Source organism: Ascaphus truei, chromosome 7 (genome assembly GCF_040206685.1).
Source record: "Ascaphus truei isolate aAscTru1 chromosome 7, aAscTru1.hap1, whole genome shotgun sequence".
Lineage (NCBI taxonomy): Eukaryota > Metazoa > Chordata > Amphibia > Anura > Ascaphidae > Ascaphus > Ascaphus truei.
This window is the reverse complement of record NC_134489.1, coordinates 38,394,605-38,412,640: the sequence shown is the minus strand read 5'-3', so window position 1 is coordinate 38,412,640 and position 18,036 is coordinate 38,394,605. Positions and strand designations below refer to the sequence as shown.

Genomic DNA, 18,036 nt, shown 5'->3' with positions numbered 1-18,036 from the left:
GGTGTGGTGGGGGGGTGATGTCAGGGTGTGGTGGGGGGGTGATGTCAGGATGCGGGGATGTCAGGGTGTGGAGGAGGTGATGTTGTGGTGCAGGGAGAAGGGGATGTCAGGGTGTGGGGGGGGTGATGTCAGGGTGTGGGGGGGGGTGATGTCAGGGTGTGGGGGGGGGTGATGTCAGGGTGTGGGGGGGGGGTGATGTCAGGGTGTGGTGGGGGGGTGATGTCAGGATGCGGGGATGTCAGGGTGTGGAGGAGGTGATGTTGTGGTGCAGGGAGAAGGGGATGTCAGGGTGTGGGGGGGTGATGTCAGGGTGTGGGGGGGGGGGTGATGTCAGGGTGTGGGGGGGGTGATGTCAGGGTGTGGGGGGGTGATGTCAGGGTGTGGGGGGGTGATGTCAGGGGGGAGGTGGTGGCAGGGTGCAGGGGGAAGGTGGTGGCAGGGTGCAGGGGGGAGGTGGTGGCAGGGTGCAGGGGGGAGGTGGTGGCAGGGTGCAGGGGGAGGTGGTGGCAGGGTGCAGGGGGGAGGTGGTGGCAGGGTGCAGGGGGGAGGTGGTGGCAGGGTGCAGGGGGGAGGTGGTGTCAGGGTGCAGGGGGGAGGTGGTGTCAGGGTGCAGGGGGGAGGTGATGTCAGGGTGCAGGGGGGAGGTGGTGTCAGGGTGCAGGGGGGAGGTGATGTCAGGGTGCAGGGGGGAGGTGATGTCAGGGTGCAGGGGGGAGGTGGTGTCAGGGTGCAGGGGGGAGGTGATGTCAGGGTGCAGGGAGGAGGTGATGTCAGGGTGCAGGGGGGTGATGTCAGGGTGCGGGGGGGGGAGTGATGTCAGGGTGCGGCGGGGAGGTGATGTCAGGGTGCAGGGGGGTGATGTCAGGGTGCGGGGGGGAGTGATGTCAGGGTGCAGGGGGGGTGATGTCAGGGTGCGGGGGGGGAGTGATGTCAGGGTGCAGGGGGTTGATGTCAGGGTGCAGGGGGGATATTGATGTCAGGGTGCAGGGGGGTGATGTCAGGGTGCGGGTGGGGGGGGGGGAGGTGATGTGCGGGGGGGGGGGTGGTGTTGAGGTGGGGGGTCCCAGCTCACCGTAATGTTGTTCAGATTAACCTCCTCTAGATCAGCAGAGTTGTTTTTGGCTTTTTGCAGCGTGTCCTCCACATTGGTCGGATTGGGGGGTTCATCTGGCACAGGCTTGTATTTATCTGGCTGCACCACACCTGCAAGAGAGATAGATATATCTATGCAACACGCACCCACTTCCGCCCGCCCGCCGCATGGGCGCGAACACTTAAGGCAGTCTGTTCGCTCTGCGCGCACAGTCTGCGGTACTATGACCCCAGCCTTAGGAAAGCCTTGTATATGTATTTCTGTTTAGAAGTATTTCGTTTCCTTTCTTGTGAACCTTGTGGCAGAGTGTTTACCCTAAGCCTGTTAAGAGCTATTAACGGGCGGGACGGTAAACTACCTGCCACTTCCTGGTTGCATATGAAACCAATTCTTGAACAGACGAGGGAAAGTTTGTGACAAACGGCCACTACCTGGACCTGGTTTTCACAAAAAACATTTCTCTATCTGACTTTTCCATTTCCCCCTTTCCTCTCTCTGACCATCGCCTCATCTCGTTTTCTCTCTCTCACTTCTCCCCGTCTCCACCTCCATCTACCCCTCGTTTCTGCAGAGACCAGCGTTCCATGAACCTCCCGGCTCTTGATTCAACTTTACGCTCCTCCCTCTCCTCTCTCAGTTCTGCTCCAGACCCTGACAACCTGGTCAGGAACTGTAACGCTGCCCTCTCCTCCTCCTCTTGATCTACATGCCCCTCTTTCTCTCTGCCGTCCTCGCCCTTCTAACCCCAGACCCTGGCTAAAAATTCCCACACGCGCATGCTGCGTTCCTGCACTCGCTCCTCTGAACGCCTCTGGAATAAATCTTACTCCCGCAGACTTCCTTCACTACAAATTTACATCCTATCCCATTTCAACTCTGCCCTCTCCCAGGCTAAACCAACCTACTTTTCTTCACTACTCAACACTCACAAGTCTAACCCACGCTGCCTCTTCTCTGTCTTTGACTCTACTCAGAGCTCCGCCAGGTACCTGTCACCCTTTCTCTATTTCACGTCAGGAATTTGCTGACTGTTTCAAAACAAAAGTGGATTCCATTCTGCAAGACATCCCCTCTGTATCCTCCTCACATCCTACACCTCTTCCTAACTCTCCTCCTGCCTTCCTTGACTCTTTTTCCTCTGTCACAGAGGACGATGTGTCTCAGCTGATCTCTTCTCCCTCTACCACTTGCCCTCCTGACCCTATTCCCTCCCATCTCCGCAAACCGTTTGCTCTCACTCTAAGGCTGCATCCATCGTCGGGGCGCGCACGCAACCATGCGAGCGACATCACCCGCGTTTTAGCTGCAGTGATTTGTGGCCTGGGTAGACGCGTCGGGGGGCGTGGTTGTGGCGTCACGGAGCTGGTTCGCCCTGATTGGGAGAACCGCACACGTAACCTGCCCGTCGCACCGCAGAATCAAATGTAACCGATTCTTCACGCACTGCGCACCCCATCGAGCTGGCGCACGCGCGATCTGTGGCCGCGATCAATGCCTGAAGGCATTGTGATCACGCCGCGCACGCACTCCGCATTGTCTCGCTGACCGTGGACGCGGCCTAATCCCAACAAACTCACAAATTTTCATCTCCCCCAACTCCTCTGGTACCTTTCCCACCTCCATCAAGCACACAGCAGGTATACCTTAACTCAGAAACAGCAAGCTTACCCTACATGTCTCTCTAATCACGCAGCGTGCAGTTATACACACACACACAATTATGTTATACGCACACACAGTGCTGTTATACACACACACACAGAATTATGTTATACGCACACACAGTGCTGTTATACACACACACACAATTATGTTATACGCACACACAGTGCTGTTATACACGCACACACAATTATGTTATACGCACACACAGTGCTGTTATACACACACACACAGAATTATGTTATACGCACACACAGTGCTGTTATACACACACACACGGAATTATGTTATACGCACACACAGTGCTGTTATACACACACACACGGAATTATGTTATACGCACACACAGTGCTGTTATACACACACACACGGAATTATGTTATACGCACACACAGTGCTGTTATACACACACACACACAGAATTATGTTATACGCACACACAGTGCTGTTATACACACACACACAGAATTATGTTATACGCACACACAGTGCTGTTATACACACACACACGGAATTATGTTATACGCACACACAGTGCTGTTATACACACACACACAGAATTATGTTATACGCACACAGTGCTGTTATACACACACACACAGAATTATGTTATACGCACACACAGTGCTTTTATACACACACACACAGAATTATGTTATACGCACACACAGTGCTGTTATACACACACACACAGAATTATGTTATACGCACACACAGTGCTTTTATACACACACACACAGAATTATGTTATACGCACACACAGTGCTGTTATACACACACACACAGAATTATGTTATACACACACACACAGAATTATGTTATACACACACACACACAGAATTATGTGATATACACACACACACAATTATGTTATACGCACACACAGTGCTGTTATACACACACACAGTGCTGTTATACACACACATACAGAATTATGTTATACGCACACACAGTGCTGTTATACACACACACACAGAATTATGTTGTACACAAACACACAGAATTATGTTATATACACACACACACACACACACAGAATGATGTTATACACACATAATTATGTTATATACACACACACAGTGCTTTTATACACACACTCATAGAATGCTGTTATATATACATATACACACACAGAATGATATTATACACATACACACACACAATTGTTATTCACACACACACAATGATATTATATACACACACACACAGAATAATATTATACACACAATGATATTATACATACACACACACAGAATGATATTATACACACACACACACACACACACACAGTTGTTGGCCCTTACTGTTGATGCCCTCTGTGTTTGAGATGATTCCAGATGTGATGGCATCGTAGTACTGCTTGTTACTCATGAGCGTATACATCCCCAGGATGGCTGTGAGATAAAGCACAGTACAACATTAATAAATCCATCCCTAATATGCAGACGCAGCAAAAGATATAACACCAATGCACAGTCTTTTAACTGCCCGGCAGAGTCACTCCAATTCCACCACACACATCCCAGTTTCACGCTGCAAAGCCAGTAACCAGCCTCACACAAGTTTGAAACAGCGGTCTGTGAGTATGGTTCCTGGCTCTGCACTTCTTTACCCCAGGCTGTGCTGAAAAGCTTTGTAATGCGGCAGGCTTTATGGGGATCCATGTTAAAATGGATTTGAAGCAAAAGGTGGCACTGTGTGCTCATTTGCATGTCATTTCCCAGAATCCTTTGCTGCAGTGGAAGCCCTGTATGTTCAGAGATAATGGGGAAAGACAGAGCTGCAGACCTGTCTGAGATATGCGACCGTGCTCACACGTGGGATTTGTACTTGCTGATACTTTGTTATATTACTTTATTTCCGAGGGGATTGTACATTGCTTCCGGTACGTCTTAAACAGAAACTTTTGGAGGACGTTGCACCTTTAGGGGTGGAATAATATATATATGAAACAACCATTAAGAACTTTAAAACAACCATTAAAATGTCAGACAAGGTGTTACTGGGCTGAGCGCTTCCTGTGTATGTCAGTCTCAGTATAAGCTGCAGTGCAAAGGTGCTCAGTACAAATGGATGTGTGTTCGGGACAGCTATGAAACGCTTCCCAATTCCACCCTCTGCCTCTCTGCATTCAGTGTAAGGGGATACTCTCTCCCCCTCACAGCCAGCCCTGTTACTCAATATAGGATCTCTGGACAGGAACCATCTGCTCTGAGAAGCTGCTGACCGCATGGAATTGGAGAGACTTAGTAACAGGCTGGGACGCAGGGGGGGCGCGCAGGGACCTGTCACCAAAACCCTAACGCTGAGCATCCTTCAGTACAATGTACACAATTGGGAGTCACACAAATGTTCACATTGTGCAGGAAGGGATTGTGTATAACACTGTACACAAAAAAACACATCCACACTAACAGGACTGGCAGACTGGGAGGTGTGCAGTGATTATTACGCAGATTCCCGCAGACCCGGCTGAGTTACCACACACGCAGAACCAGAACAGATGTGGGTTTTAAAGCTGATTGCTTATCTTCTCCTGTAGACCTCCATCTGAAGCATGGTCCTGATGAAGGATCACGAGACGGGGTGAAGCGTTGAAAAAGTAAACCCGTTTGTGATGTAGTTTTGTGCTGGCCCAATAGTATAATACTCCACCAGGTACCGCTTAAAAAATAGGTGGGGAGGAATCGTAGCCCATGACACCCCGTTCTTATCGGGATCGTCTGCCATGTACGATGTCCTACTGTAAGCTGTGGTACCCGTTCTGTCCCCACTCCCACCTGCAATGTCACACATCTCTGCGTCGGTGGCATTAGCCAGCGCTTCCTCCAGCTCCGGCTCCAGAGTGATCTGCTCCTCTTTGGGGATCTCGCGCTTCCCCTGCTTTGGAATAAAGGGTTTCCCTGCAGAGAGAGAGAGCATGCGTGTTATCTGCATGCTGTGCACTGTGAGACGCTCACTGTCTGCTGCCTGCGTGATCACTAGATCCCCCTGCACCATCACTGGATCCAATACACGATCCCTCCGTCCCCTGCATGTCTATACCACTATATTCCCGGCACTATATCACTGTATCAGAGTCATCATTTCTCAGCACCAGACAGGCTGCAGGACACTGAGATTCATTACTAGCCCCTATGATCATGGAACAGCCCGAACATATCTGCTAACAATCGAGCTGTATTACATGAAAGCAGCAAGATAGGGGGCAGAGAATCACTATTGAATCTCAATCTGCTGCACCCTCTCTGATACTTCGAGTGTCACAATCACAAGTCTGACTCACGAGCGGTTAATAAACCCACCCCCATCCTTCCATTTTCCATGACGCATCGCTCCTCTAATGCGGGGGTGTGCAAAGTTTTGATCGTGTGCCCCCTGCTCACCTCCTCCCCCCCCCCCTCCCTCCTGCTCGGCTCTGGCGTCAGATGCCTCGTGGGGTCCCCCAGCATTTAATGTAAATGCCCTGGGGGAGAGCGCTGGACCACTGCAGCCGCCGCCCCCCCCCGCACCCCCCTGGAAAATCTCCCGACTTTGAGTACCCCATATCAGGCCCAGAGGCTGTATTTCTGAAAGGTGCCTGCTTTTAAAAAGGAGGTTGCAGCGTAGTACACAGCTCCAAACGTTGGATACATTATTTCAATTTGCATTTCTCACTCGCCCTCCCAGGAAAGCAGTGGAGAAGGTCAGTAGGTTTCCTCTTGATTTTAAGTTTCTCCATTAAAGGAACAATTCATGAGGTTTAATTTTCTTTCATTTTTTAACGCAGTATTGAAGTAGGGGGTCTCTGGAGCTGAACTCCATTCATTTCAGCTCCGGGGACCCCCTGTTTCCCGAGATACCTACCTCAATAAGGGGTGCCAGTAGCCGCTCCGGCTGAGCCAGCTGGGATTTCAAGTTCCCGCGTCACGGCAGCCATTAGGAAGCCAAACCTGATGACGTCACGGCTTCCTATTGGCCTGCAGGGCGCGGGAGCGTTGAAACTCCGCCATTATGTGAACCCTGCTAGCCGTGCGGCTACCGGCACCCCCTTACTGAGGTATCTCTGTACTGGGGGTACACTGAGCTGAAATTAATGGGGTTCAGCTCTGAAGACCCCCTGCTTCAATCCTGTGTAAACTTTTTTTGGCAGGCGCAAGAAACACGTTCATACATTGGACGCAGACGCGAGGAGAAAATGGAGCAATGCATCAAAACAAACTTCTAAGTGCCCTTTCTTTACGTTGATACGTTGATGATATATCTGGGTTCTGCACAGCACAGTGACTCTGGATTCCTTTATCAGGCTATCAGGGGAGGTTGTGACTCTGCTAGGGGCTCAGGCCCTGGGATACAGAAGCCCAGCTCTGGTAGATATTACAGGCGGCAGAACCGAAGTGTAGGTTCCAGCGCCAGAGCAAAAGAATATACGAAATGATAAGTTCAGTCCTCGGCATCTTGCGCTGCCCCCCCCTACTTACTCAATGAAGAGACCGGCGAGGTTTGGAAAGGTCTGGACATTATAATTTGATCTATTAGGTTCTCACAGGCGGGTTCGTTGAAATGTATTTACACCTAGAGATGGGCAGAATTTTGGGGGGCGCATTTGGATCTGCCGCGGACCCGGCCTGTTCCTTCGGTCCGTGGATTTCCGTGAATCAGTCTCAAAAAGGGCGATTCGTCTTTTTCGGATTATTTGTTTGTTTTTTTAATCACTGAAAAATAACTCTGCTGGTGGGATCTAGTCCGCAGATTCAGCAATCCGCATGTGGATTGGATTCTTAAACTCCGCCAGCGGATTGTATCCAACGGCGCTTTCCTGCACAGATTGAAACTGGAACAATCCGTCAGTGACTTTTACACCGCGGGACGGATTTTACGCCGCGGGACGGATTTTACGCCGCGGGACGGATTTTACGCCGCGGGACGGATTTTACGCTGCAAGACGGATTTTGAATGGAAAGCTCAGGAAATTCCACGAAACGGGTTTGGACCTTTTTCGCCCGTCTTGATCTACACCTCTCCAGAACCGGCTGCTAGAACTTGGAACTACATTGTGCGCCGTAGTAAATATGTTCACAGTACTCAAAGTGCCGGTGAGAAAGTAGAGATCTCGAAGACCAGACCTTTTAAACAATGGGGCAAAGCACTTCAGACCTGGGGTATTTATAGAACAGAATGCCCTACAAAAAGACCCAGATTTCACCTTTCTTTTCCCCGGTATAAGGCACAATGTCTTCTATCTCCTTGGCATCGATGGCTTCTTTCTCCAGGTGGTGCAAGAGGGCGTCTCTGTCTAGTGGCCCAGTAGGGTCCTTCTTGGTCTGGTCTCTCTGCCGCATCCCGGCTGGGAGAAGGATATTCTGAGATAAGGGAGAATAATGGTACGAGGTGTCACATTTCTGGTGGTAGAAGCGGTTCCGAACGGGTGACGAAGTGGCCGATACTTGGACACTAGTTAGAACTTTTGATCCTCTAGTAAGCACACACCCACCTGGGCGCAACCCACTAGGGAGTTCATGCACCCGGTGCTATAAGGCAGGGGGCTGCTCAACTCCAGTCCTCAAGACCCCCCCCCCCCAAACAGGTTGGGTTTTAAGGATATCCCAGCTTCAGCACAGGTGGCACAATCAGTGGCTCAGTTAAGGACTGAAGCAGGGTGATTGAGCCACTGGGCTGGAGCAGGGAGACCCTGAAAGTCTGACCTGTTGGGGGGTCTTGAGGACTGGCGTTGAGCGCCCCTGTTATACTGTATTCATATCAATGTTTTGGTCCAATAGAAAGTGTCCCTATTGGATGGAAACAAAGGTATGAATAGTTGATAAGAAAGCATCATAATTACTGGGGTGCGGATTTACTGGCTCCTTCTGTGATTTATAGGAACCTGCCACCCCCAAACAGTACAGGTGTATATATTACCAGAAAGGGTCAAAGAGTAATTATAATAAGAAGTATTGAGGGGGAGGGGGGGGACTGGTGCTAATTGGATACCCATATGTGAGAAAATATTATAGTGTTTATTGAGTTAGAAATATTCAGCAGTTATTACAAACCCAATAAGCAACATAAATGTCTATTAGTCAATTTTACCCTTCTATTACCATTTAGTGGTGCAATATATAATGATTCTGAGTATCTGTCGGTCTATCTATATAGGAATTATTCAGGGAGGTTGTAATTTTGGAGGCCTTAATAATGGGCTGTGGGTCTTCGCATGAAGTAGAATGCAGTTCTACTCAGTATTGTCCTATATTGACGTAATACATCTAGGTATTAAGAAATACCTCTCTATTAATATTAGTCTGAATGACAAAGGCTGGTCCCATTACCCCAGGTATACTCTGGTTGCACAGCCAGGTCTGTCCTAGTAATAACCCCACTCACAGGGGAGGTGGATACTCTACCTCTGGGTCCATTTCCTGCAGCTCCAGATCCAGCTGATTCAGCTCCTCCGCGGACAGCCCTCGCATAATCTCATCCTCATCGATGTCCCGATACTTCTCCAGCTCCTTCTGGTAAGACATGGTCTCGGTCTGAGCCATCTGCATCGCCCCGTCAAGGAGAAAACACAGACAGGGGGGCGGTGTAAGTTACCTGTGCTCCGGTCCCCACGGGAGCAGCGGTGGGGACACAGCTCTATAGATACAATGTAGCATCTTGCATCATCACCCTTTGCATGCAGGTATCACCTCCCAATGACAAGAATTGCAGCTGACCGGCTTGGGAGGGGGGGGCAGGATTTCCCTGAGCAGGGCTGATGCTAGGGGGCTGGGCAGCTTCCTCCATCCTGATTGGCTTAATTACCCAGCAGCAGCCAATCAGGAGGAGGTGTCAGGAGCCTGGGGGTGGCGCGAAGGAGAGGAGGAAACAGCATGGAGAGGAGAGAGGTGAGAGAGGGGTGTGTGTCTCGAGCGCACCGCACCTTTTACCATTGTGTACAGTATTTGTGGAGGAGGCACCTGCCAACCCTACTACTCCTGTTCTCACTAAGGTGCCCACCCACCCCAGGTTTGGGAATTGAGAAGGTTGCTGTTAAAGCCTAAATATTAGGGCGCTCAGCTTGTGCCGACCTGCGCTGGAGTGAGGGAGAATGTGATGTGACATAATAATGTAACACTGTGGGAATAGGAGCTTCAGACAAAAAAGTAACATTAGGAAAATGAGTCCCTGCCCGAAGAGCTTACAATCTAAGTGGTAAGTAGGGAGAACGTATGGAGACAGTAGGAGGACGTTCTGGTAAGTGCGTCTGCAGGGGGCCACGGTCAGTGTATGAAGTGTATAGTATCAGCCACGGAGCTACCCATATGCTTTGTTCAGTAGGTGTGTTTTAAGATGGGTCTTAAAGGTGAAGAGAGAGTGTGCGAGTTTGATATTGAGGGGAAGGGCATTCCAGAGGTGTGGGGCTGAGAGTGAGAAAGGTTTAAGGCGGGAGAGGGCGAGAAATTAGGGTTGCCAGGTGACTTCTACAAAAATACTGGCTACAAAGGGGAAAGTTGCGATGCGCTCAAGACAAACACATACACACCATTCTCACCTCTCTCCACTCCATGCTGTTTCCTCCTCTCCTTGGCCCCATCCCCAGGCTCCTGCCACCTACTCCTGATTGGCTGCATTACCCAACAGCAGCCAATCAGGAAGGAAGCTACCCAGCGCCTTACCAACAGCCCTACTCTCTGCCTGCTCGGGGAAATCCCGCAGCCCCCCCAATCCGGTCAGGTCACTATGTCCAGAGAGGTAATACCGGTATACACATACACACCCAGAGAGGTAATACCGGTATGCACACACACACCCAGAGAGGTAATACCGGTATACACCTACACATCCAGAGAGGTAATACCGGTATACAGATACACGCCCAGAGAGGTAATACCGGTATACACACACACACACACCCAGAGAGGTTATACCGGTATACACATACACGCCCAGAGAGGTAATACCGGTATACACATACACACCCAGAGAGGTAATACCGGTATACACATACACGCCCAGAGAGGTAACACCGGTATACACATACATGTCCAGAGAGGTAATACCGGTATACACGTACACACCCAGAGGGGTAACACCGGTATACACATACATGTCCAGTATTACCTCTAATATTTTACTGGACAGAGTGTCCAAATACAGGACAGTCCGGTTCAATGCTGGACACATGGCAACCCTAGCTGAGATGTAAGGAGAGGCAGAAGGGTGTATATAGCCTTAATAACAGAGGATAATGTTTATAAGTGATGGAGCTTAATAGGAAGCCAGGATAACCAATGAATACTCCATTATCATATTCTTAGATTGTAAGCTCTTCAGGGCAGGATTCCTCTCTCTAGTCCTAATGTTTACTTATGTTTGGTGCTCTTCGCCCCGCACTGTATGATAACTGCCTGCGTTCTGTACAGCACTGAGCACACGCTTGGTGCTATATAAACAATGCCACGCATACACGTAGACATATTCTAAGTATGTTCACGCCCTGTATGTTGGCCAGGTCACTGGTCGCATGAATAGGTTTCTCTGAGCTGGGCTCTGCCCTTCTTATCACAACACCCCACATGTAACTGACACCAAGAGACCAGAGCCCGCGGCTAAAAGTCACGCGTACAAATTGTCATTAACCCCCACCCTGCCAGCGAGACCTGCAACACATTGCAAAGTAATGGCAGTCAAAGGGTTACAAATCCTGCTTTATTCCCCACTGTCCTTTCCCTGTGAAATCCTCCGAGCATGCATCATCTCTCCGAGAAAGGTTCAATCAAAATCCCAGGTGACCCCCCCTTTGTTATTGCATTGTTATATACCTTTTCTGGCCCTTTCCAAAGCCGTTTCCATTTTTTTAAACCTGTAATTCCATTAAGAAGATATAAGTATTCGAAATATCAAGAGTCCCGGGGGTTAAAATGCAGCTCTCCCCAGAGCTCCGTGCAGTATAACTGTTACCGTGATCATCTCGGGCACTTTGGGTTTTTTATTTAAGCGGAACTTGCTCAGGGGGTGAGACACTAACATTGCTGGAGTTAAACTCAGGGGGGAGCTGCTTTAAAGCAATATTTTTTGGGGGGGAATGTAAAAGATGGCCTTTCGGATGGCCTTTCGCAGTGATGTTTCTCGGAATTTGCAGATCTTTATTTATATAGCGGCGTCCATGTACACGGCGCTTTACAATACGCGGGACATAATAATATGACATGATGGGAATAAGCGCTTCAGACATAAAACAATAGGAAAAAGAGTCCCTGACCTGAAGAGCTTACAGTCTAAGTGGTAAGTAGGGGGAACTTGCAGAGGCAGTAGGAGGGTGTTCTGGTAAGTGCGTCTGCAAGGGGCCCACAGTCAGTGGACCAATAGACTTCAACTGGATCACCCTCCAGTATCAGTACCATCACGCACATCCACTGCCCACGTAAACTAGAACCACCTTACGCATTCACTCCCGTGGCATCTCCCTGTTACTAAATGATGTCCTGCGCCTGTTGTGCAGAATATACAAACCTCAAAGGGATCCCCTCCTTACATATGAACTACCCTCAGAAACCATGCCCATAGGACCCCCTCCTGTAAAGCAGCAACTCAACCCCCCAATAAAAACATGTTTTTTGTCTGCTGGAACTTGGAGAATTTTTTTTGTACCTGTCAAATCAAAATCTTCATATATCAATAGGAAGTATCACGGTCTGGGACATGAGACAATGACTGCCGGAGCTTCGCCGCGACTCACCACGCCACCGCAACCTGCCTCCGCCGCCGGGCACTTCGCCGCTAAATTAAGTACCTAAACTCCCTACCCTTATCCCTTACCCTCACAGCCCCTACCCCAAGCCTTTACCCCAATACCCCTACCCTAAACCTTTACCCTAACACCCCCTACCTTAATCCCTTACCCTAACACCCCTACCCCAAGCCTTTACCCCAATACCCCCTACCCTAAACCTTTACCCTAACACCCCCTACCTTAATCCCTTACCCTAACACCCCTACCCCAAGCCTTTACCCCAACACCCCCTACCCTTAACCTGTACCCCAACACGCCCTACCCTAATCCCTTATTCCAACACCACCTTCCCTAATCCCTTACCCCAATACCCCTACCCTAAGACTTTACCTCAACACCCCTACCCTAAGCCTTTACCCCAACACCCCCTACCCTAAGCTTTTACCCAACATCCCCTACCCCAAGCCTTTACCCCAACACCCCCTACCCCAAGCCTTTACCCCAACACCCGCTACCCCAAACCTTTACCCTAACACCTTTAGCCTAACAACCCCTACCTTAATCCCTTACCCTAACACCCCCTACCCCAAGCATTTACCCCAACACCCCCTACCCTAATCCCAACACCCCCTACCCTAATCCCAACACCGCCTACCCTAATCCCTTACCCTAATACCCCCTACCCTAAGCCTTTACCCCCACAAACCCCTACCCTAAACCTTTACCCCAATACCCCTACCCCAAGCCTTTACGCCTACCCTAAGCCTTTACCCCTACCCTAAGCCTTTACCCCTACCCTAAGCCTTTACCCCAATACCCCTACTTTAACACCCCCTACCCTAAGCATTTACCCCAACACCCCCTACCCTAACACCCCCTACCCTAACCTTTTACACCAATATCCCTACCCTAATCCCAACACCCCCTACCCTAAGCCTTTACCCAACACCCCTACCCTAAGCCTTTACCCAACACCCCCTACCCTAAGCCTTTACCCCAACACCCCCTACCCTAACCCTCCCTACCCCAAGCCTTTACCCCAACACCCCCTACCCTAATCCCAACGCCCCCTACCCTAACCAGTAAAACTTGATTTCGAAGCGGCCAGTGGCAGCGGGGGTTCCAGTGGTGGATCGGCTGCGCTGGAGGGTCTGTCTGTGCGCCGAACGCCGGCAGTCATTTGATGCACACATGGTATCCACAAGAATCCCCCTGTACCACATCAAATGCCCCTATATCAGGGGTGGGAAACTCCAATCCTCAAGACCCCCCAACAGGTCAGGTTCAGGACATCCCTGCTTCAGCGCAGGTGGTTCAATCAGTGGATCAGTCTAAGACTGCACCACCTGTGTTGTAGCAGGGAGATCCTGAAATCCTGACCTGTTAGGGGGGGGGGCCTTGAAAACTGGCGTTGCCCACCCCTGCCCTATATACCACAATGAGATCTCTCCCACAAAAGTCAGGATCACCTTCAACAGCACCAGCTAATGCACAGCTACTCGACGTGGTATTTCCACCTGCCCCTCCTCGCGCCCCGGGGGGATACCCCTGCCCGGGACTGGGAGCATTAATCCCAACTCTTTTCAGACAGGGTGGAGTATTTACTGACTCGGCTCTCCACCGCGGTGAGCAGCGAGAGATCCTGATCACTGCTGAACATGCGCGAGAGCAGGAGTCCGTGTGCAGTGGTTAGAGTTCATATCGTGTCCTTCCATGCAGGGCAGCACAAGATATATATATATATAGATATATATATATCTATATATATAGTGGGTAACAAAACCCCTCCATTGTAGTGTACAGCCAACACAAATACAGTACCACTTGTGGTGCATTTTCATGTTTTATACAGGTCTGCCTTTCCCTAGTATCGCTTAGCAAACAGTGCTTCCGCTGCCGCCAGGGATTCTGGGTAATGACATGCAAAGGCCTGTACTGTTATACACAGGGCTCGACAAATGTGGTCGCCCGGGGCGACTGCATTGTGGCTGCTGTCGACTGCTTACCTGCGGCAGTGTCCCCCGGCGTCTCCCGGTCTTCTCCGTCTTGATCTTTAAAATCATGTTTTTCTCCTGCAGAAATATTCAAAATGGCCACGCGGCGCCACCTGACTGTGTTGCCATGGTAACGGGACGCCACAGGGCTCCGTTGCCATGGCAATGCTGCAGCCATTTTCAATAGTGCTGCAGGAGAAAAACATGATTTTAAAGACAGCAGAAGGCCGGGAGACGCCGTCAGGACCCCGCCGCAGGTGTCGTGAGGGGCCAGTGACTTTTTTGCGGGGGCGAGTTGGTTTTGGCCCAGTTTGTCAGGCCCTGGTTATACATATATGTACATTTATATGTATACTATATCGCTTCCCATGTACACAAACAGGAACACAAAGCAGTGACAGACAGACCATTGCACCACTGAATGGAAAAGTGAGTTATAAACATTTATATTGCTTATTGAGGTTTGTAATAAATGACGCATATTTGTAACTTATAAAGTGCTGTAATATTTTCTCACATATACGGGTATCCATTTAGTTGGAGGGTTCTTATAAATCACAGAAGGAGCCAGTAAATCCGCACCCCAGTAATTATGATGCTTTCTTATCAATTATTCATACCTTTGTTTCCATCCAATAGGGACACTGTCTATTGGACCAAAACATTGATATGAATACAGTATAACAGCGCTGCTCAACGCCAGTCCTCAAGACCCCCCAACAGGTCAGGTTTTGAGGATATCCGTGCTTCAGCATAGGTGGCTCAATCAAAGACTGATTGAGCCACCTGTGCTGAAGCTGGGACTGATTGAGCCACCTGTGCTGAAGCTGGAATAGCCTCAAAACCTGACCTTTGGGGCAAGGGGGGGGGGGAGGGGTCTTGAGGACCCTTGCATTATAAGGAAGCATCATATTTACTGGAGTGCGGATTTAGGGATTTGGCCCCATGGGGAGAGGGGAGCTCTGAAATCAGGTGCCTCTCCTAAGAAATCATCCATCATTTTACATGGTGCATAAGTATAACGTGAAGTGCAGGGACAGAACGGCTACACGTTCAGATGTATGATCTGTAACACAGGAATACACACACAGTGTTATGTGTATGCTTTGCCAGCTTCAGTGATGCTCGGCCCTAGTGGGATATCATTGCCTTTCAGCAGCTGGTTAGGATGTGGGACCCCTGAGAGACCCTGATCATAAAACCACGAGGAGACCGAAGTCCTTTTGGTGTGGTTGGGGGGCGGGGGGGTGGGGGGTGGAGGCAGGAGGGGAAGAGGGGGACTTACCTCTCTGGTCCTTCACTTGGCTGGGGGGGAATTTACCACATGCACAAGGTGTTTGGTTGGGGGGGGGTCAGAGAGCTGTGAGCCTGGCATTTGGATGGCTATGTGCGCAGTATCAGGGAACAGGCAGCAGCAGCTGGCAATACAAGTGTGCGCTCCTGTCCCCCTCCCCCCGACGAGCAGAGCTGCCAACCCACGTCAGCTGCAGCCACGGTCCCACAGCTCATCTGATCCTAAACTGGACATGGAAGGGGGATCCCAGGAAAGCATAAGGATTCTAATAATGTGTTTATCCAGCCAGTGCTGGGACGTCCTGCTACCCACCTCCAAGAAATGTCCCTTCTGTCCTAGGCTGCGGTAAGCTCTCAGGAGCAGGGACCTCATTACTTTGTGTACCTGTGTGCAGGTCCCTCATTACCCTGTGTACCTGTGTGCAGGGCCCTCATTACCCCGTGTACCTGTGTGCAGGGCCCTCATTACCCCGTGTACCTGTGTGCAGGGCCCTCATTACCCCGTGTACCTGTGTGCAGGGCCCTCATTACCCCGTGTACCTATGTGCAGGGCCCTCATTACCCCGTGTACCTATGTGCAGGGCCCTCATTACCTCGTGTACCTATGTGCAGGGCCCTCATTACCCCGTGTACCTATGTGCAGGGCCCTCATTACCCCGTGTACCTATGTGCAGGGCCCTCATTACCTCGTGTACCTATGTGCAGGGCCCTCATTACCCCGTGTACCTATGTGCAGGGCCCTCATTACCCCGTGTACCTATGTGCAGGGCCCTCATTACCTTGTGTACCTATGTGCAGGGCCCTCATTACCCCGTGTACCTATGTGCAGGGCCCTCATTACCCCGTGTACCTATGTGCAGGGCCCTCATTACCTCGTGTACCTATGTGCAGGGCCCTCATTACCCCATGTACCTATGTGCAGGGCCCTCATTACCTCGTGTACCTATGTGCAGGGCCCTCATTACCCCGTGTACCTATGTGCAGGGCCCTCATTACCTCGTGTACCTGTGTGCAGGGCCCTCATTACCCCGTGTACCTGTGTGCAGGGCCCTCATTACCCCGTGTACCTGTGTGCAGGGCCCTCATTACCCCGTGTACCTATGTGCAGGGCCCTCATTACCTTGTGTACCTATGTGCAGGGCCCTCATTACCTCGTGTACCTATGTGCAGGGCCCTCATTACCTCGTGTACCTATGTGCAGGGCCCTCATTACCTCGTGTACCTATGTGCAGGGCCCTCATTACCTCGTGTACCTATGTGCAGGGCCCTCATTACCCCGTGTACCTATGTGCAGGGCCCTCATTACCTTGTGTACCTATGTGCAGGGCCCTCATTACCTCGTGTACCTATGTGCAGGGCCCTCATTACCTCGTGTACCTATGTGCAGGGCCCTCATTACCTCGTGTACCTATGTGCAGGGCCCTCATTACCTCGTGTACCTATGTGCAGGGCCCTCATTACCTCGTGTACCTATGTGCAGGGCCCTCATTACCTCGTGTACCTATGTGCAGGGCCCTCATTACCTCGTGTACCTATGTGCAGGGCCCTCATTACCCCGTGTACTTGTTGGCGCTTGTTTGTCCTTATTTGGTATGTCATTGTGGTTATGTAATATACACCCATACCCCATTGTACCACGCTGCAAAATATTTATGTACCTTAACCAAGACGGGTCCCCTCACCCTCTGGGGACCACCCCCCGAAAAAATGCCAGAGATCAATACAAATTTTTGTGTAGTCACCAATAGAAAGTCCCGATGTTATCTACTAATGTAGAAGCTTTCTATTGGCTGCTGGAGTTAGGCCGACCCCATGGCGGAATGGGACATTTGGTCGTTGGTGTCTTACCGCGTTTGGCGACAGAGGGACCCTCCACCACAGCCGCGATTACCCATAAAAAGATACGTTTTAGGGTGATGGGGTTAACTTACAGGGTTTTAGGGTAAATAGTTAAGGTTTTTAGGGTAGGGAATAGCGTTAGTATTAGGGGTTACGATTAGGGGGGGTTTAGGGCAAGGGCCAATGTTAGGCCTCACGTTAGCGGCAGAGTGTACCTGTGGAAAGGTCACTTGAGGCCAAATGCCGGCGATGGTATGGAAACAGTCACAAGCACATATTCTACACCTGCCCAGTGGCGTTCTCAGACGTCTCAGGACCCGTGGAGTCGGTGTTGGGGGGGGGGGGGGCCGCGGCGATCCCTCAAAATTAATTACCCCCCTATTACAAACTAGCAGTGCAGGCGGCTGCTTTAAAAAGGTGCAGTGCACCAATTATCTCCCATTGCTGGGAAGCAGGGGGTC

At 50.5% G+C, this 18,036-nt stretch overlaps 1 protein-coding gene across 1 annotated transcript in view; it reads right to left on the bottom strand.

Moving 5' to 3' along the window:
- TMOD4 (tropomodulin 4) overlaps window positions 1-18,036 on the bottom strand; it is a 49,592-nt gene that overhangs the window by 28,427 nt on the left and 3,129 nt on the right. The window contains exons 2-6 of the mRNA XM_075607759.1: window positions 9,139-9,276; window positions 7,941-8,097; window positions 5,536-5,658; window positions 4,060-4,149; window positions 1,073-1,203 (exon numbers count right to left, since the gene is read on the bottom strand). Coding sequence (XP_075463874.1) covers window positions 1,073-1,203; window positions 4,060-4,149; window positions 5,536-5,658; window positions 7,941-8,097; window positions 9,139-9,276 — 639 coding nt within the window. The remainder of the gene's footprint in view (window positions 1-1,072; window positions 1,204-4,059; window positions 4,150-5,535; window positions 5,659-7,940; window positions 8,098-9,138; window positions 9,277-18,036) is intronic.